We start from the raw sequence: 22,563 nt of genomic DNA, 5'->3' as shown, positions 1-22,563 counted from the left end.
AGACAGCTCCCCAGTGGGACTTAATCAAAGCCTGCAGGTTCATCACCTCTGTTCCAACAGCAATGCTGTACTGCATCAGGGGCCGTGCCAGCCACCAAGAGCTACATGTGGCGCCCCAAGTCAAGGGACACAGTTCCCCCACCCCTCCTTGCCTGGCCTCAGACACCAGCATCACTTTGGTGACCTTAGGCGCCACACACGGCTGACTAACGGCAAATCCTGGGAGTGGCTGTGACCTGCCTAAGGTTTGGTCATTTGCTAGAATTCACAGAACGCAGGACAGTATTGTCTTTATGATTTGAACTTTATTAAAATGAAAATAATCAGAAGCAATCCCATAGAAGCACAAACAGGGCAAGGTCTGGAGCACAGATCCTCCTTGTCCTGCCGTCACAGGACACGAGTGTGGCCATGCAGCCAAGTGTGTGTTCATCTGCAGAGAAGTTGCACTAGGTCTGGATTTGAACCATCGTTTACAGGCAGGATTCACAGAGGTCTCCCGCTGACCCCAGTCCCCAGTTCTCTTCTCCCTACAGGCGTCCTTCGGGTTCAGTGCCTCAGCCTTCTAACCAATCACCAAGCTGGTCTTTACATTGGCCAGCTGCCATCCTGGGTCATCCCCTCTCTTGACAAAAATTCCACTGTGACCCACAAGGCAGACAAATAACGACACTGCACCCTCTCAGGAAATTCCAAGGACTTAACACCCCCCCACATACACACACACTCCCAATCCAGGAACAAAGGCCAGCCAAATCCTCTAACAGTCAACAAAGTATCTACACTTCCCAAGACACCTGTTCCTCTGTAGAAAAGATCATGAACACCCTCCATCTCTGGTCTGGGCCATTTTCCATTTCACTATTTAACTTTTTATGATGGAAATGTTGAAGCCTATGCAACCGTAGGAAGAATAAGAAAACAAGCCCCGGTCCCACCTCTCCTTGCTGGTTACTTAAGTGGGGTTTAGTTTCCACCAGTGTTCCACTCTGGCACTGTCTTGAAGTTAGGCCTACACACCCTCTCTCTCGGTGCACCCTGCAATGGTGACTACACTGTGGTGGGGTTCAAGGGATTGTAGGCCTGAGCACCCAGGAACCCTGGGCAGTAGCTTGCAAGGGGCAGGTACCTCATCAGTGGATTTCAGCTTGAGTTACAACATCTTCTACCCACACTTGAATCCATGGGGATACCGAGTTCTGCTTCACTGCATTCAAAGTATGGTACAGCAGCCATCCTCGCCCTGCTTATGATGATTGTCTTGATTGTGAATCACTTCTAAAACACTTAGTTCAATAAGCCATTGGCAAAAACATTAATAATTAACTAAAATCAATAGAGGGAGGTAAATGGTGTAAAAGATAACATATCGATATTAGTAATAGATCGAAAATCAATCTCCAAGTAATTAAAAAGACTAGCTAGCCAGTCCTGGATAATACAAAGACTTGACCTTTAGCTTATCACCCCAGAGTGACTGAGACAGTACCCAGCACCTGGGTCTAGGATAGGATTTTACATCAACGTTACTGGCAATTTCTACATGTCCACAGGGCCCCAGGGTTTTCCTGTCACCCGTGTTAGGTGTCTCTTCCATGTTGGAATGACAAGAATGGTGAACAGAGCCATCCTCCACCTTCCCACCTGCCTGGCTCTCGAAAGGAGAGGTGAGATGGATACACCGACTCTGTCCATTCCAGGACCCTATGGTACAGGCTTCCAGACACGTTTATGGGTATGGTCAAGAAGAGGTCTTGCCATTGCAAACAGAAAGGTACCAGACAGCAAGGGTACACTCCTCCGCTTACAGCTCCAAAGCACCTCGAGCAGCTCTGGGCTTTGGTCGCCTGCTTGGCTCTCTCACAAAGAGATACGTCCTAACCTGAGCTGTACAGAGCCTGGGAAGAGTCTTGACTGTCTGTTCCATTTCTGTAGAAGAGTCCAAGGAGGACCCCTCAGTTAACCCTTGGCATTCTGCTTCTCTAAACCTAGATATTTCCCAAGTCTGTCTTGGTTTCAAACAAAGCTTTGTTTCAGAAGATTGGCATCTTCAAATTCAGAGAAGAATCACCAAAGAACTTGTATATCAAAGGAAAAAAAAGCTTTCAAAGGCCACACATCATCTACAGGACATGTGCCCTGCAAAGATGCTCCCAGGAAACAGAACATTCCTCTGGGAGAGGACACAGATCACACATCTGTCAGGAATGCCAATGCTAGGTAATAGCCCTGGGATTCCATTACAAGATCTGAAATGTGTTATGTTCTCAGATGTCCATCCATATGAAAGGTCTAGGGTCCCTACCTCCCCTATGGTGACCTCTCTTCATAGGAAGGCTTACAAGAGGGAGCTCCCCACTTAGGAAAGGGAGCTGGACTCCTGTCACAGAGGCCAAATCCTCACATGTTCTGGATTTGACATCAGTACAGAAGGAGGGTGGGTAGATTACAGTGGTCCATCCCTGTCCTTTAGTGGTCTGGGCCATTTTCACTGCATCAAAGACCACAGAAAAAAACAGCCACTGGCCAGACCTCCTTGGCTTCTTTCTCATCCTTAAAGGTCTTCCTAACCTACAGTTCGGTCTATATGAGCACCTGGAATTGGCTCAAATGAGGAAGACAGATGAACAGGACAGGTTAGGTGATGGGTCTTAGACGCATCAGTGGGCCTGTAGTCTGTGACTAGGGAAAAACAGGAATATGGCTGTCTCCCACAGGTCCCTCAGACCATAGGTAGTCACCTCAGTGGGTGATCTAGCATGGCTCCTGAAGCAACCATGAATCTGCATGACGGTAGGGTACGGGGATGTGGTGTGGCTGGCCACTTAACCATGGTAGCCACAGAAGGCAAAAGGTGACCTTTATAGTCATAGCCCAGTATCTACAATCCAGAGAAGGGGGACATTACTGATGAAGACAGCTGTCAAGGCAAGACACTGGTAAGAGCAAAGCCATCAGGCTAACATTAATCCAGTCAGGATCCTGCTCCCCTGTCTCCACTCCCAGCATAGGCTATGGGAAGAAAGGCCTCTCTAGCTCTATGGCCACAATCAACATGGCCCTGGTGAGATGCCCCTTGGAGAGGAAGAAATTCTGTCTCAACTGGATCGGGGTTGCCTTGATTCAGATGAGAGTTTGAAGTCTTATCTACAAAAGTTTCCTTGGAGGAAGGGTAATATGGGTTCAGAGTAGCATGGATCTCAGTAGTAGTGCATATAAAGACTCTAGATTCAATACCTAGCTCCAAAGAGATAATATATACACTGAACTCAGACTGGATTTTTGTTTGTTGTTTGTTTTTTTGAGACAGAGTCGTACTATGTAGCTTTGACTATCCTGAAATTCACTCTGTAGACCAGGCTGGCCTGGAACTCATAGATATCCACCTGCCTCTGCCTCCCAAGTGCTGGGATTAAAGGTGTGTGCCACCACACCTGGCTTTTTTTTTTAATCTAGAGCATAATCAAAACATGAAGTTCTGAAGGCTACCCCAGAGAGTGGACATCCATCACCTGAGAAAAAACATAGTTACAGATTTTCTGTAAGCCAACAGGAAGCACTAATGATTTTCCTCTCTGAAGTTCTGCCCAAGTAGCTAACAGCCTGAGATTTCCCAGAGCACTGGGAGGAGGTCACCCTGCCCTCAGGGTGCCAGGAGGTAGATAATGCTTCCCCACCCACAAGACAATCACCCCACCCCTTTCTGAGCCAAATCTCCCCTTTTTTTTCTCTCGGCCTCTCCCCCAACTCTCTTCCCAATCTCCTATCTGTTGACAACTCAGAAGTTTGCCAAAGAGAATCCTACAGCATTTTTTTCAGCAGTCTTGGATGTTCCCCAGCAAATCCAACTGTCTGAGGCTGGCCTAGTGACCTGCCTACTTGGAGGAGGAGCAGATGGAAAGTGTGGTACCCGAGGAGAACACCCAGAAGGCGGGGTACAGGGCTTCAGTAAAGTCCACCTTGTACTTATACATCACATAGACCTTTTCAGTGACAGCAAAGAAAATGACAAAGCCATGGTCACAGCTCAGAAGTACCCCAACTCGAGTGGCTTTGGTGGAGGGCAGGGTTTTCTCCACGTTGTTGTGCCAGGCAGAGATCTTGTTATTGAACCATTCCACACACCACGAGTTGGCGTTACGGCCCAGCCGGCTCTCGGGGCCCTGCCGCTCCATGCTGCCGTAGCAGATGCCTACACCACAGAAGTTGTTCTTCTGCAGCTCAACCTCCCAGTAGTGAATGCCTTTCTTATAGCAGTGCAGCCCCAGAACCTGAGAGCAGTAGGTGAACCTCTGGGGATGGGACCGGTACTGCTGAAGTCCATCAGCCACAAAGGCGGTGGTGTAGTTGTCTGACAGAGCCACCTTGTTGTGGGCAGTATTGTAGTCGAAGATGACTTTAACGGAATCTGAGAAAACATCCCCCGGAGAATCAACGACAAGAGGCCCAAGGTACTTTCACTTTTAAAGCCTTCCCCATCTATACATTTATTTTATCCACCCAGCTTTTCACTTATCCATCCACACATCCACATACCCATTTATGTATCTACTCACACTACATCCGTTCATCCATCCATTCACTCACTCACCCACCCACTCATCTAACCATCTATCTATCTACCTAATCATACACACACCTACCCATTCATCCAATTACCCATTCACATCACCTATCCATCTACCTCCCCACCCACCCGCCCACCCATCCAACTAGCCATTTATCTCTCCAAACACCCACTCAGATACAGGCACCACCTATCAACCCATTCAATTACCCACTCGCTGGTATATTGACCACCCATTCATCTGTCTATTCATCCACCGACCTAACTGTCCACCCGCCCACCCATCCATCTACATTTATGCATGTATTTGCCCACCCACTCTTCCATCCACATAGTCAAACTACTCACACTCCAGAAGCTCGGCTCTAGACTTGGCTAAGAAGTTTTCTAGTATCTTAGCTTTGAGTGCAGTAGAATTTGGCTGTGAGGTGTTGTCTTTGGGTGTAGCTAGAAGAGGAAACAGAGAGGTATTCAAGGCAAACTCGGGACAAACGGTAGATATTTCCCTGGCACTCGGTCACAACTCACCATCGGGGACAGTTGTTTTAAACTCCATTGACTGTCCAGGAGCTACAAAGGTGGGAAACTTGTTGGATGAGGAAGAGCTGGGAGTGGAGCTGGCGGCGGCAGCTGAGAGATGAGGGAAGACAAACACGAAACAGCAATATGACACAGAGGACAGGATGACCTCTCCTCCCTTCTAAGATGGGTGTCAACTCCCACAAACACATCTGACCAGCCAGGTCCACACAAGTGAGTCCAGAGAAGGCTCTTTATCTGTCTTACTCATCTACGGTGGCCTCCCGTCCCTGCTCAGGCCTGTAAGAACCAGACCATGGCAGAGCCCTTGTTAAAAAAGCTCAACTGTTGCTCTCAACCTTAGCTCTAGGCTCAAACAAGTCATGAGAAGCAAGAGATACACAAATGCACAACTTACGTGCTTTCTTGGTCTTCTTTTCCTCTAAAAAAGAAAGATTTTAGGATTAAGGAATTATAAAGCACATTGCTATACACATAGTAACACTTATCAGCATGTGTTTGACACTTAAAAACTAAGGGAGGCTAGCCTAACTTGAAATATAAGGGGGTGGCTGGCAAGCACATATCTACAAGAACAGGCTGACTATTAGGAAATAGGAAGGAATTTTCTAGGAAGTGTTTGCATTGGTTTTGGGTAATGATAAAATGGGACCCATTTGTGAAAGATGTATTTAACTGTGCATTTAGTGTCTGTGCATTTTGCTACAGGCAGATTAGAACTCTGCAAAAGAAAAAAAAAGCAAGCAAAAAAGAGGAGGTCAGGAAAAAAACAGTCTTGGTTAAGTATCACACTAGTGCTTTAAAAACATCCTGTCTTCCCCAAGGTTCTTCCAAGCACACCCTGTCTCTCGGTGTCCTAGTCCACAGAGAGACCAATGCCCAACAGCGGTTTGTTAAAGACAACTCACACATTATAAGCAACAAGCAGTAAGGTTCACCCAGAGTCCTCTTACAACCCTGACACCACTAGCAGCGGGTAGCCTGGTGCCTTCCCATACTGACCTCGGGGAAATAGTTAGCTTGCTTGTTTAAAGGGGTTACAAAGAATTCTCACAATCAGTGTGTCCCATGGGAACTTCAAGTGCCTTCATCCCTTGGGCTCAACTGTCATTACTTTCCAAATATGAAGAGCAAGGAGACTCATATTATCCTTCTCCAGCCCAATATTCACATTCTCAACGACAGTGACACCATCCCTGATGGAGGAGGAGAACAGGCACATGCCTTTAATCCTAGCATTTGGGAGGCAGAGGCAGGTGGATCTCTGTGAGTTCAAGACCAGTCTGGTCTACAAAGCAAGTTCCAGGACAGCTAGGGCTGTTACACAGAGACTCTATCTCGAAAAAAAACAAAAACAAAAAAGTTCTCTTTCTTTCCTTTCCTTCTTTATTTTTTTTTCCTTTTTTGAGACAGGGTCTCTCTACATAGCCCTGGCTGTCCTGGAACTCACTATGTAGATCAGGCTGGCCTCAAACTCACAGGTGCTAGAATTAAAGGCATGTAACCACCATGCGCTGCTTGCTCTTTTTACTTTATTATTTTATTATTTTATTTATTTTATTTATTTTGGTTTATTTGAGACAGGGTTTCTCTGTGGCTTTGGAGGCTGTCCTGCAACCAGCTCTTATAGAAGAGGCTGGCCTGGAACTCACAGAGATCCGCCTGCCTCTGCTTCCCGAGTGCTGGGATTAAAGGCGTGTGCCATCAACGCCTGGCCCTGCTTACTCTTTTTTATAAAAAACCAATATACTGTCCACATGTAGAATCAGATTTTCACCGGTGGAGACAATTAGGGAAACATTTTCCTATGGCTCAGTGGGAGGGGCCATAGAGGAAAGTAGTGAGAAGCTCGAGGCTGGGGAGACAGCTCACTGGGCAAAGGGCACTTCCTATGCTAGCATGAGGACGTGAGTTCAAACCTTCAGACCCCAGACAGTGCTAGATGGGGTAGCATGCATCTGTCCCAGAACTCTCATAGTGAGACGGCATATGCACATAGGAGAATCCCAGAAGCATTCAGACCAGTGAGTCTGCCTTATGCCATGGCAAACAAAAGACCCTGTCCCAAACAAGGTTGAGTTCTGACTTTCACACACTCCCACACACAAGCATAAACACACACACACACACACACACACATACACGCAAGCGTGAGCGCATTAAAGACAGGAACTATTAAAAAAAAAAGAGGGAGAAATACTGCAACAACAGTGGGCATTAAAGTCAGTTGGGTAGGGGCTGGAGAGATGGCTCAGAGGTTAAGAGCACTGGCTGCTCTTCCAGAGGTCCTGAGTTCAATTCCCAGCAACCACATGGTGGCTCACAACTATCCATAATGAGATCTGGTGTCCTCTTCTGGCTTGCAGACAGACATGGAAGCAGGCTGTTGTATTCATAATAAATAAATAAATCTTTAAAAAAAATAAATAAAGTCAGTTGGGCAGAGAGCACACTTATTGACTGGGTTTGGAGTACCAAATGTTTCTCAAACATATGACAGATTTGGTGACTTTGCTATCCCATACAGCCAGTGTGGATGGCAAAAAGTCACCTTTCCTGCCCCAGGAGTGTCTGCTTGGTCCTGTACCACCTGTTATACGGGGCCTGTTTTAGAACACTTCTCCAGTTGAGACCCTGGTGAAACTTGGGATGAGCTGTGACTGTCTGGAAGCTGCAGTGGCCTACGATGATTTCAGCCAAGCACCTGTCAGTCACAGCCACAGTGACACCAGAGAGATGAGAGGGGGCTACTTACGTTGGGTCTTCTTGGGGCGATGTTTGGTTGTGGACTCTGTACTATGATCTCCCATGTCACCTGTGCCAGAGAAAAGGGGCTGGCTGTGGGCGGCTCCTCCCCACCAACTCCAAGAGGTAGGTTTGTCAAGGCTGTGGGCAGAACATCCACACAGACAGCCCTCCCACTGACCATCCAGCCATTTACAAGAGACAGAAATAAAATGCTAGCGGGACCAATTTGCTCCTTCCTTCTCTTCTCTTCTTAAAAGGCAACTGGGGGTGAAATCTCCTCCTCAGCACCACAATTCTGACACTTCTCTGAGATCTGGTTTCTTTGGCTATCCATCAAGGAGAACCCTAACCTGATGATGGTTGATGGGACCCCGAAATGAGGTCAAGGTGTCTACTGACTAGGCCAATGTCAGTTTCTTGTCCACTAGTTCTTTTGGCAGGCTAGCTGCTCACAGATTTACCCCATGTGAAGTACTTCCAGAACCTTCCACAAGGTGCCTCATCTTCACCTGTTTCAGAATCCCTTCAGCAAGGACACTGGGTTGGCCACACTGAAGTTTAAGGCTATCACCTGTGTTACTCAACAGGGATTTTACAAATGTGTCAGGCTCTATCTTCAGCGCTCTGGGACAGCTTTTGACAACAGACAACAGCCCCAGAGGCAGAAGAGAAAAAAAACTTGACGGCTAGGTGTGATGGTACACACCTGTAATCCCAGTACTTGGGAGGTGGCAGATGGCCTGGGCCACATGAAGAGATCTTGTTTCAAACAAACAAGGGTTGGGGTTATGGGTCTGTGGTGGAGTGCTTGCCTAGCATACATTGGGATCAGTACCCAGAAATAAATGGCGTGTGTGTGTGTGTGTGTGTGTGTGTGTGTGTGTGTGTGTGTGTGTGTGCGTGCGTGTGTGAAGCAGTGAAAAGATGGCTAAGATGTCAAGGAAAGAAAGGAAAAGTGTGCCAAGGAGGAATTCCAGGTTTCTCTAATCCTGGAACTAGCCATGTCCCTGTCCACCAAACATGCTGGTAGTCCAGGGTCACCCAAAACCCATCCAAGCTAGTCTCCAGAGTCCATCAGAACACCACGTCCCAAACCTCTTTTTGGAAGGATAGTTGTGATGTCAAGACAAAGAGAGACACATTCAAGGGAGAAGGCAGTTTTAGGACCCCTGAAATTCAAGTCCTGATGTTCTGGATCACACCCTAAGGCGCCAAGGGAACCATCAGTTTCGGGTCACTGTAGTTACCTGGACTAGGGGGCTCCTCAACCTTCTTTTCCTGTAGTTGCTTAAGAGAGCGCTTCAGCTCATTCTTGAGGTCCAATGCACCCTGGTAGATCCCCTTTATCAACTCGTAGTCTGGGTCTACCTTGGGGATGTAGACTGGTTTCGTTGACATCCCTTGCAATTTTGCCGCTTTCTGTAACAAGCCGAGGCGTTAAGTACAGACAATTCGCAGGAAGCCAGGACCTGGACTCCATCCTCACCAACCCCACAAGGTGTTTCCTATGTCAACAATGAGTCCAACTGCCTGCTTCAATCACAAACCCAAGGTCACCAGCAACTGAAGTGCTCCTTTAAGAACTGGAGCTGGGGGTTGGAGAGACAGCTTATCGGTAAAGAGCACTGGCTGCTCTTCCAGAGGTCCTGAGTTCGATTCCCAGTAACCAACATGGTGGCTCACAACCATCTATGATGGGATCCGATGTCCTCTTCTGGACATCACACATTAAAATAAAAAATAAAAATAAAAAATAAAAACCTGGAAGGACCTCAGAGGTCATTTATCCTGCAAATCGGGAAAGAGGTCTAGACATGGCAAGTGGCTTGCCAGAAACTGTGCCAACGAGAGGCACAAACATGATGGCCTGAGTCTCTGGAGCTCCTCCTCTCCTCTCAAGAAATGCAGAACCCTCCAACCCAATGAAGCCCTAACCGAAGGCCTGATAATGGGCAGGAATGTCTGATGGCATACAAGGTTGATCTAAGACATCTTCTATGGGATGGGGGTCAGGATGGGGGTGCCATTGAAGTTGCAAAGTTATTCCACTTACTTGAGTCCTCCAGAATGAGGGGGACTCAGACAAGGACTTTGAATCCTTTCTCAGCAGTTTTTAGGCACAGGCATGAGTCCCAGGGGCAGCATAAAACCTCCACCAGGGCACCAGCAGGCATCACACACACAGCAAGTTCTGTCACTCCTGTACTTCTCTGTCCTGAGCAGGGAATCTAGGTCCTTGGGGAACCAAAGCAGGTAGATCACAGAGATCTGGGCCCCACACGTGACAGGCGAGGGAGCTGGGGGCAGTGACAAGATGTGGCTTACTGCCACAGGATATACAAAAACAAGCCCCTCTGAAATGGCATCTTTAGTGCTGTGGTGATGGTGGGGTGGGGCATACTCTGCCACACTAATAATGTGTAACAGCGGGGCTCAAGGGGTGGCCCTGGAAAAACGACATAGTCCACTGGGCAGAAGAGATCAACACTGTGTTTCCACTCCGTGGGAATGAAGAGTGCAGAGCCTGCTGTGGTCAGAACACAGGCATAGACAAAGGGTACGGGCAAGAGACGGGCTGGACAGCAAAGACCAACTCTGGACAGCAAGGACCTCATTCGTGGACCATGCTAAGAAACACGGGGCCAGACAGAGCAGGACAGCCGTGCTTCAGAAAGACATTTTCAGGGACCGTGTGAGAAAAGACAGGATGAGACAGTATGTCACACCTGTATAGTGAGTGACATACTGAGATGGTCCCACGATTCTCCTCTTATCCACAACCTCCATAACCGTCTCCTTGAGCACAGGGCAGATGGGATAGGCTGTTACTGCCCAACAAGCTCACAAGGAAAATAGGAAGACATCAAACCAGATAAAAGAATTAATCAAGAGGGTGATTATCCTGGGGAGGAGGGGCGGGCTGGATGCTTAACTGGGTAAAAGACCTTAATAGAGGAAAGCGGGCTTCCTAGAGGAAGGAATGTTCCTGCTGGCTTTAGGAAGCACGTGCTGCCAAGTTGAAAGAAGGCCTCAGCAGCCAGCCAGCAAGAAAGTGTACACGTGATCTATAGCCCCGAGAAACTTAAACTCTGCCTGTAGTCGGGTGCCCTTGGAAAACAGCCCAGTCTGCAGCTAGACCGCTGATACCTTGTCAACAACAGGGAGCCACGCCCAGATACTGAGCTAAGGGAACAGTGGAACAATAATCAGGCAAGCTATTGCAGAGCATAGAAACAGAGCGTGTCTCCGGGACACTTCCAGCCCCAACTCCGTGAGTTCGACTACTATCGACTCTGGGACCGTCACACACACAGCAACACCCTCGTCATGACTCACCTCCAGAAACTCAAACTCGTCCCCTTTGGCCAGGGCAAGTTCGACCTCCCCCTTCAGGTTCTGCATCTCATTCTTCTTCTTGACAAGAACCTGGTAGATGGAGTCCAGCTTTCCGTAGACCCGCTTCTCCTCCTCCTTCAGCTTGCGCATGGAGCTGGTCTCCGCCGAATCAATGACAGCCCTCATTTCCATGTATTCCTGCCTCAATTGTTCCATCTTCCTTTTCATGGAGTCCTACAAGGCCAAGATGAAGGGGCTCCTGTCAGGCGGGTGAAAATGCTAAGGCCGCACTCCTGTGTATCGGAGAGAGGGGAGCACCAGGACCTGTATGACACTTCATGGCACCACTCTGGGCAGCCACTTGGCAATGTCCCCGTCTATCTGGAGGTGATCACACCCTCAAGACCCAGCAACCCCAACTCCTAGGAAAATACCCCTAAGCACCTGCCCCAAAAAGCACATACAGCACTAGATGCTATTGGCACACACCTTTAATCCCAGCACTCTGGAGGCAGAGGCAGGTAGATCTCTGAGTTCAAGGCCAGCCTGGTCTACAGACTGAGTTCCAGGATGGCCAGGGCTACATAGAGAAACCCAGTCTCAAAAAACAAACAAAACAACAAAAGGAATATTAGCAAGCACAGTCAGGTATGGTGACTCACAACTGCAATCCCAACACTTGGGAGGCTAAGACAGGAGGACCAGGAGTTCAAGGTCATCCTTGGCTACATAACATACTCGAGGCCAGCTTGGGTTATGTGTGACCCTCGTCTCCAAACTGGGGTGGGGGCGGAGGGGAGACAATTGTTCACAAGCAACATTGTTTGAAACAGCAAAAAGTGAGCTGGTCACAGTGGCACATGTTTGTTATTCCAGTTCCTCTGAAGACTGAGGCAGGAGGGTCACTTGAGCCCAAGTGTTTGTGGCTGTCTAGGGGTGGGGAAGCTGAGTACAGGAGAGACTTGATGCAAAGTCTGGGAACCGATCCTAGGATGGGACGTCAAACAATAAACTGGAGGCACACGTGGATCCGTCTGACAAGGGAAAACACAGGGATGCACTGCAGACATCATCGTTTGTTTTCCAAGACAGGGTTTCTCTGCATAGCCCTGGCTGGCCTGACACTCGCTCTGTAGACCAGGCTGGCCTCGAACTCACAGAGATCCACCTGCCTCTGCTTCCTGAGTGCTGAGATTAAAGGTGTGTGCCACTACTACCTGGCCCCTAGAAAATGTTTAAAAGAAGGCATGAAACAATTTCAAAATCTTCCAGAAGACAATTATTCCCTAGAACTCCTCTTTTGAGTGTTACACATGGCTGCTGAGCATTTGAAATGTGCCAAGTTCAAGAAGAGATCTATCATGACCTTGAGTCGACACTGGATGTCAAAGACTTGATACCACCCAGCAGTGGTATCACCTTTAATCCCAGCACTCAGGAGGTAGAGGCAGGCAGATCCCTGTGAGTTCGAGATCAGCCTGGTCTACAAAACTAGATCCAAGGCTGTTAAACAGAGAAACCCTATCTTGGAAAAACAAAACAAGAAAATCAGAGATGTCTGGAATGTTTCTGGTAGACAATATTGCTTCAACAGTTGTAATTTTGAACAAACTTCTTGGGTAACCTCAATAGTTCAGAATCAAACCTGACAAACAAAAATACTGTACACCAAAGGAGTGGAATTCAACTTTTAAAAAATTGTTAAATTTATTATTGGTCATTATTATTTTGTTGTTGTATACACATACCCCAAGAGGTCAGAGGACAACTTTCAGGAGTTGGTTCTCTTCCACTGGACTTGGGGGTCAAACTCAGGTTGTCAGGCTTGTACAGCAAGCCCCTTTACCCACTGAGCTATTTCACTGACCCTCAAGTCTCATTCCAGCCCTTTCTTCTACCTCCTCTGTGAACACCAGTATCCTTCGGTATTCATTTCCTCTTTTGCTCTTTAATAAGGGAACACTCCAGGAGTGTCAAGTGGGTATACAGCTTCTCAGACTACATTTCCCAGACTACCCTGCAACTGGGCTTAGTCAAGGTGGCTAAGTGGCTAAATTGCCTCCCGTGAGGCAAGGCTAGAAGTGGTTTGTGCAACACCACATTGATTGCTTAAGAGGAAATTGTTTGTTGCTGGTGTCTTCCATCTTGTTCCCCTTTTCCCAGGCTAGAGCAAGCAGGTAAAGGTGACCCAGAGTAAGGACCCAGCTCTGCCTGAATTTTGCCATCTTGGTCGAGTAACTGCCAGATGACCCTAACACAAATCCCAAACTCTACAGGGCGGTTAATGGTTGTTATTATTATTATTATTTTAGAAGAGCTAGGTACATTCCAGTTGGCCATGGGCCACCTTTACCTACCTCAGCACATAACCCATTTCCTCCCACCTTGTGACACAAGGACCCTCTTGTTTTGTCACTACTTATATCCTCCTGCCAATTACTATATTACGGCCTGTGCAATCCTGGGTCTGCCAGCATCTTTGTTCTTCAGCGCCGTCTGCCTTGACAGCCACTTTCTGTAACAGCCTTTGGCTTTAAAAAAAAATCCAGCTTCAATCAAAGACAGGAGAGCATCACACTGCGGATAGTAGGGCAGTAGGAACGTTCACATGGAGTAAAGCCGAGAAGGGTCAAGAGTTGCTCTTGTGTGGGCTTAGGCTGTGAACCACCTTACTGAAGTCTCTACATTTGAACAGATCCTCGTGCTAGGTTAGCCTGCCCTCCAACCAGTATTCATAATTCTATCTTCACCCTGTAGCTCTCACTTATCTCCTCAGAGGAGCCGTGGTTGCATTGCGTGGGGTGGGGGGGGAGTTGAAAGTTTCATCTCCACCAACACAGCTGAAGCCACACAAGCCAGACCCTCAACAAAAGCACAGCTGCTGCAGCTCAGCAATGGTATTCTTTAAATTCCAGCTCCTTTCTTTCGACATAAAGGTAATATGGCACTGTAGAGACAGTTCAGTGGTTAAGAACACTGCCTGCTCTTCCAGAGGACAGTTTTGATTCTTAGCACTCAGATGGAGGCTCATGACCATCTATATGTAACTCCAGTCCTAGGGGACCTGACACACTCTTCTGATCTACACAGGCACCAGGCATGGATGTGGTACATGCATACAAACAGGCAAAATACCCACAGACACAAAATTACATTTTTAGAAAAATTAAAAGTAATTTAAAATTTTGGGGGGCCGGGGAGCAGGTTCAAGACAGGATTTTTCTGTGTATCAGCCCTGGCTGTCCAGAAACTTGCTTTGCAGACCAGGCTGACCTTGAACTCACAGAGATCTACCTGCCTCTGCCTCCTGAGTGCTGTGATTAAAGACATGTGCCACCACGCCTGGCTGATTTAAATGGAAAATGGATAATAAATCTGCCATTGATTTAACACGGCAACATGCCCACTGCTAGCCTGTGATACTTCCTTCATAGTGTTTCTTCCTGTATATCCTATTAGTTAATGTCAGCCTGTGAATATCGCCTCTGTTAGAACAGCAAATGTACTTAAGAGTGAGATCGTCTTGTGTTAGCCAGATGGGTACTGAGTCAAATGGCAGGGGTCTTCTTATAGATCGAAGAAAAGGCACAGGAGGGAAAAATGGAGGCAGCCACAAGACAAGGAAGCTTCTAGAAGCTGGAAGAGGCAGGAAGAATTCTCCCCGGGACACATTTCTTTCTTTTTCTTACTCTTCTTCCTCCTCCTCTTCTTTCTGCTTCCTCCTCCTCTTTTAGAAGAATTTTATTTACTTAATATTTAAATATTTAATATTTAAATGCCAGAAGGGGGCACCAGATCTCATTACAGGTGGTTGTGGGAATTGAACTCAGTACCTCCAAAAGGGCAGTCAGTGCTCTTAACCACTGAGCCATCTCTCTAGCACCAACCCCTGCTAAGATCAGGTCTCACCATGTAGACCTGGCTAGCCTAGAACTCACAGAGAGAGATCTATCTGTCTCTAGTTCCTGAGTGCTGGAATTAAAGGTGTGCACCACCATGCCTGGCCTATTTATTTATCCTTAGTTTTTATTTACTATTGGGGTGGAGGGGTGTGCCACAGCATGAATTTGGAAGTCAGAGGCCAACTCTATGGAGTCGGTTCTCTCCTTCACTTTGGCTTGGATTCCAGGGATTTAATTCAGGGTGTCAGGCTTACACAACAATGACTTTTACAAACTAAGCCATCTTTCTAGTCCCCTTACCCTTAGTTTGTAATGGTTCTCCTAAGGCTGAACTTACAGGTGGCTTTCAATTTGTATTTATAAAGGCTATTTCTTGGACATGTAGCTTTTTGAATGGAAGACTTTTTTTTTTTCAAGACAGAGTTTCTCTGTGTAGCCTTGGCTGTCTTGAAACTCACCTTGTAGATCAGTCTGGCCTCAAACTCACAGAGATCCGCTGGCTTCTGCCTCCCACAAGAACTGGGATTGCTGGCATTAAACGCAAGCACCACCACCTTCTAGTGCTTTTTTTTTTTTTAAAGACAAGAGTTTCATGCCGGGCATGGGGGTACACGCCTCTAATTCCAGCACTCAGGAGGCAGAGATAGGCAGGTCTCTGTGAGTTCAGTGCCAGACTAGTCCACATAGTGAGTGAGTTCCAGGACAGCCAGAGCTACATAGTGAGACCCTGTCTCAAATACAAAAACAAAACAAAAGACAAGGTCTCATGGACCCAGGCTGGTCTGGAACTCACTATGTAACCAAAGATGACCTTGAGCTTCCGATCTCACCGCATTTCACCACACCACAGTTTCTGTGGTGCTAGGATGTAACCCGAGGCTTCAAGGGAGCTACACAAGCACTCTACTGACAGAGCTACACTCCTCGTCACATCCAGGTCGTAACTGTGTCTGCCCTCCAGGAAGGATGGATGGTGTGGCGTTTCCAGGCTGGGGTAGGGGTGACACTCACCTGCACACCCTGCTGCTTGGCTCTCACATCCTCCAGTGCTCGGGTTGCCCCACTGATGTGACTGTACATGATGGTGAGTTTATGCCTCAGCCTATTCTGTAGAGGAAACACAGGGTGAGAGATCCCCTCGTTAGCGTAGCCTCCCATCTCCCCACACTGGGGACCATCCTCACCATCCATCCCACTGGTACTTCTGCCTACCCTGGGATTCTTGCATTTGATGCCCACCTTTACCCCTTTAGGCAGACAATACAGAAGCATTAAGCTTTGGGACCAAAAGGACTGTTGGAAATCCTGTTCCCAGCTATGTGTCGTTGGCCTATTTCCTTGGCCATGAACAGAAACCGCTGTGTCTGCCTACAGGGGCTAGCAGGAAGACTAACCAATGCAAGACCCATGCTCAGGGCACAGTCTGGATCTGCCCAAGGCCATACTCAATGTCAGCTTCTTTCTATTCAACACATTTCTTTCCTGCTGCTCCTTTCACGGCTCATGAAAGCCAAGCAAGGGGGATAGTGAGTGGCCACGCTCACAGAGACATAATGATCTGGGACAGCTGTTTCTGTAATGGCGGGTCCTCACCCTACCACAGCAAACACACATGAAAAGCAGACAAAATATCTAAGATACGCTACAAGACGCCGGAGAACTAACAAAGCAGTGGGGTTTCCAGGTGAAGGGGACCCAGCAAAAGAGCCCAGCACTCAAGGCTGCCATCCCCAGAGGCGCCTTCGAACTGCAGAAGGGAATTGTCAGCAAAGCGGGGACAGATATCTGACTGTTCTTGGCCACCCCAGGCTGGGACCACCAAAGGCTGGGAATCAGGATAAGCTGGTCTCATCCAGGCTTGAAACAGCTAAGCTGATTCAAAACCACCTGGCTCTTAGCCAACTCCACAAGCATGGTCTCCTGTGTCCCTGCTCAGATGGGATGGTGGCCTACTGAGACAAGAAGGAACCCTCAACTGCCATAATGAGGGCTGTTATGAAGGCTTACACACACCAGGCACTCTTCAGCACCTGACGCCTATCAACTTTTTAAAGTGAAAAGCAATGCCTAGAAGGGACATCCAGGTACCGAGGACTCCGGTGACTCATCCAAAACCACATTGTTAGTAACTGGCACAGCTCAGGTTCTAGTAGTAACCTTATACACAAGTGACCAAACTATGTACGCTAGGAATTTCTAGGGAAAAACCAAACATTTTCTTCCCCTAGCCTACTAGCTCAACACCCTGCTGCCCTCTCTTCTTTCCTGCTTCCTCTACTCCATCAGAGTCTCCTGGAGCTGGACCCGACCTGGAGGCTGATTTCAAGCATCCACTGTCACATGTGAGGGCTGGATACAGAGATCAAGGCTGCACAAACTCTAGCCAGAAAGCCCAGGTCAGTAATTCAACCTCTGTGACGCAGCCCTTCCCCCAGGCCTCCAACAGTGACTGAAACAGATTTGGGCCAAAGGGCAAACCTGAGCAGATCCTGCATCCCTAGCTGGAAGAGACTTGAGAGCACATGGGTGCTAGCTAGTAACTGGCTCACTTCCAGAACTGCACTGCACTGGGAGATTCATCCACTATTAATCAAACCAGATAACAGTGCCCCCTCATTGTGCAAGGGGGTCGGTCCACTCCACCCTACTTCAAACCAAAGAGAAGTAGCTCAAGGACTTAGGTGGTGATACAGTCCACTGATCAAGAATAAAGACCCTTTTGAAGTTTGGGAGCGCTTCTGGCAGAGGAAGGACCTGGGTCCTCCTCACTGGAGAGAATGGAATCCTGAGTCTGCACCCCAAACTAGCAGCCAAGACTGAGCAATGCTTGCCGGGGACTGGCATTGAAACACCAAGAGCAGCAGCCGGGTTGAAAAAGACACGGGCAAGGGGTTGGTAGGGGAATCCTGCTATCGGGATTAAAAAGGATAGCGGGGCTGACCACTCACTCCCACTCTACGCAAAAAGGCTGCAAGAGAGAAGAGGCTCAGGCCAGGCTAGGCAGGCCTTCTGCCTTGGTGAACAGGTACTTCGAAAAGTGCCCTCCTTGGAAGCCAGGTTACCGCCAGGATCACTGGCGAGTCATCTTGACTAAGATGACAGAGACCATCAGGATAACGTGTTCTGTCTGGGCTGCCCCAGAGCATAGGGTGCCTCATCCACTCAGGCCCAATAAGGAAAATGGTAGTAACCTATATGGAGATTTTTGCAGAAAATCTTTTTGTTTTGTTTTTTGTTTTCTTGTTTTTTTTTCAAGACAGGGTTTCTCTGTGTAGCTTTGGAGGCTGTCCTGGAACTAGTTCTTGTAGATCAGGCTGGTCTCGAACTCACAAAGATCCTCCTGCCTCTGCCTCCCGAGTGCTGGGATTAAAGGCGTGCGCCACCACCCGGCAGAAACTTGTTTTTTATAGACTGCCTTGTCTACTTTCTTATTTTTATTGCTTTTTTCTTAATTTTTATTACATTTATTTATTTGTGTGTGTGTCCGTCCACACACATGCATGATCACATACATGCAAATGGATATCAAGTCAAAGGACAACTTGCTGGAGTTGGTTCTCTTTCTATCATACAGGTCTCAGGGATCGAACTCAGGTAGCCTTGGTAACAAGTGCCTTTACCAGCTGAGCCATCTCAATAGCCAATTGTTGTTGTCTTGAGACAGAGTCTCACCCTGGAGCTGACCTGAAACTGTGTAGCTCCAGGCTGGCCTCAAACTCATGATCTCCCTGTCTGAGCTTCCCAAGTGCTAGAACTGCAGGCTTGAGCTACCACACCAGCTTCCATTCCTGTTCACTATAACCTGAGACCAGCACCACCGTGTCCCCCATTTTATCATTTTGCATCTAGAAGCTACAAGTGGAGCCAGGATTTAAACCCAGATCTTGGCACTGAATCTAGTAGGAGCCTCATAAGCTCCAGGCCTTCTGTCACGAGATCCTGCCCCCAAAGCACTTCCCAGGAGGCCCAACCTACCCAGAGATCTGCAGTGACTTGCCTAAAGCCAAACAGCTCTGTGGGGCAAAGCAGCACCTCAGGCTCCAAAGGCTGGCCAGACTGTCTTCTAGAACAGATACCACGGGAGGTGTCCATACCCCACATGGGGCTACGGAGGAGGTGAACTCAAAAGATATACCTTTGAGTTCAACTGCCAAGATTGGGGGCGGGCATCCTGAGGAACCTGGCTAAGACCCAGGCAAGGTCAGGGAAGGGCTGTGGTAAGAGGGAGCAGAGCTGGAATCCCGATTCTGGCATCGATTGCAAAGCCTGCCAACCTCACCCAGGCTTATGTTTCCTTTCACAACACTGAGACAGGTCTCAACTTCCCAGACATTTGACAGTGAAATGAGTTAAGACCACACTTCAATAAATGTGGCAGAGGGGCAGCTTCTACCGAGTCCACTGGGGGGAGATAGGAGCCTCCAAACCTAAAGCTCCTAAAATCATCGTAACACTGGAAGGCCCTCAGGAACTCTGATCTCCCTCCCCTCCTGTCTTTATCAAGGTGGACCTAGGTACAGAGGCTAAATCCTTACTCAATTTCACACAGCAAGAATGACTACACCAGCCAGGCATGGTGGAAGACGCCTTTAGTCCCAGCATTTGGGAAGCAGAGGTAGGTGGGATTTCTGTGAGTTCGAAGCCCACCTGGTCTACATTGTAAGTTCCAGGTCCAGAACTAACTTCACAGTGAGACCTTGTCTCAAAAAGGAAGGAAGGAAGGAAGGAAGGAAGGAAGGAAGGAAGGAAGGAAGGAAGGAAGGAAGGAAAGGATGGACCACACCATGGAAAGACAGTATTGGCTTTCCCTGAAGGTTATATGCAGGGATTCCTGGGGCTCTGCCCACCCTCCCTGTCCATTAGAACTCTCTGGATCAACACAGGCTTCTGCTTAAAAGCCTCTAAGAACGCTTCCTGCTCTGGACTCAGCAGACATGGTCTACTGGAGAACAAGAAACCAGAACTGTGAGTCAAAGCTGCATGGTTCCCAGCTGTGACGATTTGGGCAAAGACTGCATTAGCATTGCTAAGCTAAAGTCTCTGGACCTCTTTTCCCGAAGTGTGTAAGGAACTAAGAACGCACAGTTCTTACCTGCTGCCAGGATCTGGGGGAGGGGGAGAGGTAACCCCCAGGGTTCATAGTCAATATTCAAAACTACTAAACACCATCAGACAAACGCAGGCTTGGGGGCAGGCACCCTTAGCCCGTGCCTTCAGCTGTCTGCTACTAAAACTAGACACGAGAGGTTTGGGGAAAGAAGGCAATGGGTAAGCGGGGGCGCTATATAATCTCCCTGTTCTCTGCTTGGTCAGTGGGGATTCCCCTCCATCCTCCCCTGCACCTCCCCCCCCGCACTGTCCAACTCACAGACAGTGACCTATGGAGCCTAGAGCCATGAGGTCCTGTTAAGGGGTGGATCTCTGGCCCAGTAAAGCCTATCTCCTCCAGCAAGCCACTGCCACCCAGTGTGGGCCCTCTCCACAATTCAGCTGGCCCGGGATATCCTCTATACCCTCAGCGGCCATTCCCTACCTCCAGGTCGGCGCTGGCCTGGCTTAGGGGTGTAGGGGAGCAGGTCTTGTGCTCTACCAGGCAGACATGGCAGATGCACTCGCTATGCTCGGGGCAAAATAACTCCCGAAGGCGGTTGTGCTGGGGACATTTGCGGCGCCGCAGGTCGCGGACGGGTGGCTGCAGGGGGTGGTCTTGGAAGGCGGGACTGTCGAAGTGCGGTCTCAAGTGCTCCTGGCAGAAAGAGGCCATACACACGAGGCACGTCTTCACCGCGACCTCCTTCAGGCAGTGGTCACAGGCTACCTCGGTGGCTGAGCTGGAAGCAGCGGAGCGGGCAGGGGGGGATCCAGTCGTCCGCCAGCATCCGTGCCTGCTCCGCTTGCAGGAACTGCTCCACTACCGCGCAAAGCACCGTGTTCTTGTGCAACTGCGGACGCGCCTGGTACACTGTGCGGCACTGAGGGCACCTGTACGGCGGGCCCTGGACGATCCACGTCTCATCCAGGCACAATCTGCAGAAATTGTGGCCGCACGGAGTGGTGACGGGCTCCTTGAAGGGCTCCAAGCAAATGGAGCACGACAGCTCCTCGGCCAGAGGAAACAGCTCGGCCATCGCGTTCCTGGGGGCACCCGACGGGACGCGCAGGGACAGCAGCAGACACCACCGCGCAGTGCTCGGTGAAGCAGTGAAGGAATCGAAACTGGACGGGAGGGGCGGTGCCCTGGGGTTTCAGGAAGTCACGTGGGTCCCGGGAGGGGGTGGCGGGCGGGAGGCTCTGAGCTTGTGCTGGAAGCTGAAGGTGCAGCGACAAGCAGAGTCCCGATGGCCCCCCGCGGGCCCGAGCGACCTCAGCACGACCACCGTTTCAGGGCCACCCCGCAGATGAACTGTCACAGGAGTTGGGGAACTCCTATTCCCATAGTTGGGGACCTCCATCCTACCTTGTAGCAGCACTGCTTTGGAGACGATTCATCCATGCCCTAGGTGTCCCAACCGCCCCTCCAGAACAAGAAGGGTCTTATTATCCTCATTAAAATCAAAGCCTTTAATCCCAGCACGCAGGAAGCAGAGGCAGGTGGATCTCTGTGAGTTCAAAGCCAGCCTGGTCTACAGAGCTACACAGAGAAACCCTGTCTTTAAAAAAAAAAAAAAAAAAAAAGACTCCACGAAGTTGTCCACTGACCCCCACCACCACACACACACCAAACACATAATAAATAATTTAAGGAAAGCAAAAACAACAAAAGACAATTATGTGGACAATAAGTGACTGCCCTTCCTTTTCTCCTTCCCTCCAGACACATTCCTGTATTCCTTTCCTTTCTGTTCAGTTCCCATTTCTTCCCTGGTCCTGGGCTCTGACTTATCACCAGGCAAGCCCTAAAGGCAGGGTCCATAGTCACTACTGAGATCTGTCAATTTCGTTCATTGATGGTACATGACTGTTATCACAAAAGCTGGGTGTCACACCCTGTGCCTCAATCAGCCCCAGCTACCAGTCCTCAAGACAATTAAGAGAGGACAGCAGGCAAAGATTTATTCACTGTGGCCACAAAGAGACCCAGTAAACTCCTCAAGCCCACCTTCCAGATTCTGAAGTGAGATCAAAGCTTAAAGAGAAGGCAAAAGCACACATATCTAAGCAATCCACATGCCGTCCAGCCCACCACTGGGGTTCACTGTCTGTAAACTGGCCTGACAAACTGTTGGAATTTTCTGTGTGAAATCTCTTTCCAGGAGACAAGCCTTCCCTTGGGCTTCTCCCAAAACGAGATTCGGGAGAAAAATCCATTTCTTTGGGGTCCATTGTTTCAATAATTTGATATATTGAGAAACACCATGTCTCTTTAAGTCTCTTCACTTAGGCCAGACTGGGTGAGGTGTAGCACACCTATAATCCCAGAAATCTCTCTAGGGAGACTGAAGCAGCAAGATCGCAAGTTCAAGGCCAGCT

The 22,563-nt window shown here is 48.7% G+C and overlaps 1 protein-coding gene across 1 annotated transcript; it reads right to left on the bottom strand.

Annotated features, from left to right (window-relative positions):
• Positions 1-285: 285 nt before the first annotated feature.
• Trim25 (tripartite motif containing 25) lies at positions 286-21,313 on the bottom strand. Its single transcript, XM_040749462.1, is given in 10 exon segments — positions 286-4,408; positions 4,916-5,014; positions 5,096-5,197; positions 5,505-5,528; positions 7,863-7,922; positions 9,103-9,274; positions 11,192-11,425; positions 16,105-16,200; positions 20,627-20,953; positions 20,955-21,313. Coding segments are annotated over 10 exon segments (1,914 nt in total). The 5' UTR covers positions 21,222-21,313; the 3' UTR covers positions 286-3,875.
• Positions 21,314-22,563: the final 1,250 nt, after the last annotated feature.

Source organism: Mesocricetus auratus, unplaced genomic scaffold, assembly GCF_017639785.1.
Source record: "Mesocricetus auratus isolate SY011 unplaced genomic scaffold, BCM_Maur_2.0 Super-Scaffold_100007, whole genome shotgun sequence".
Taxonomy (NCBI): Eukaryota; Metazoa; Chordata; class Mammalia; order Rodentia; family Cricetidae; genus Mesocricetus; species Mesocricetus auratus.
This window is presented reverse-complemented; position numbering and strand designations above follow the sequence as displayed.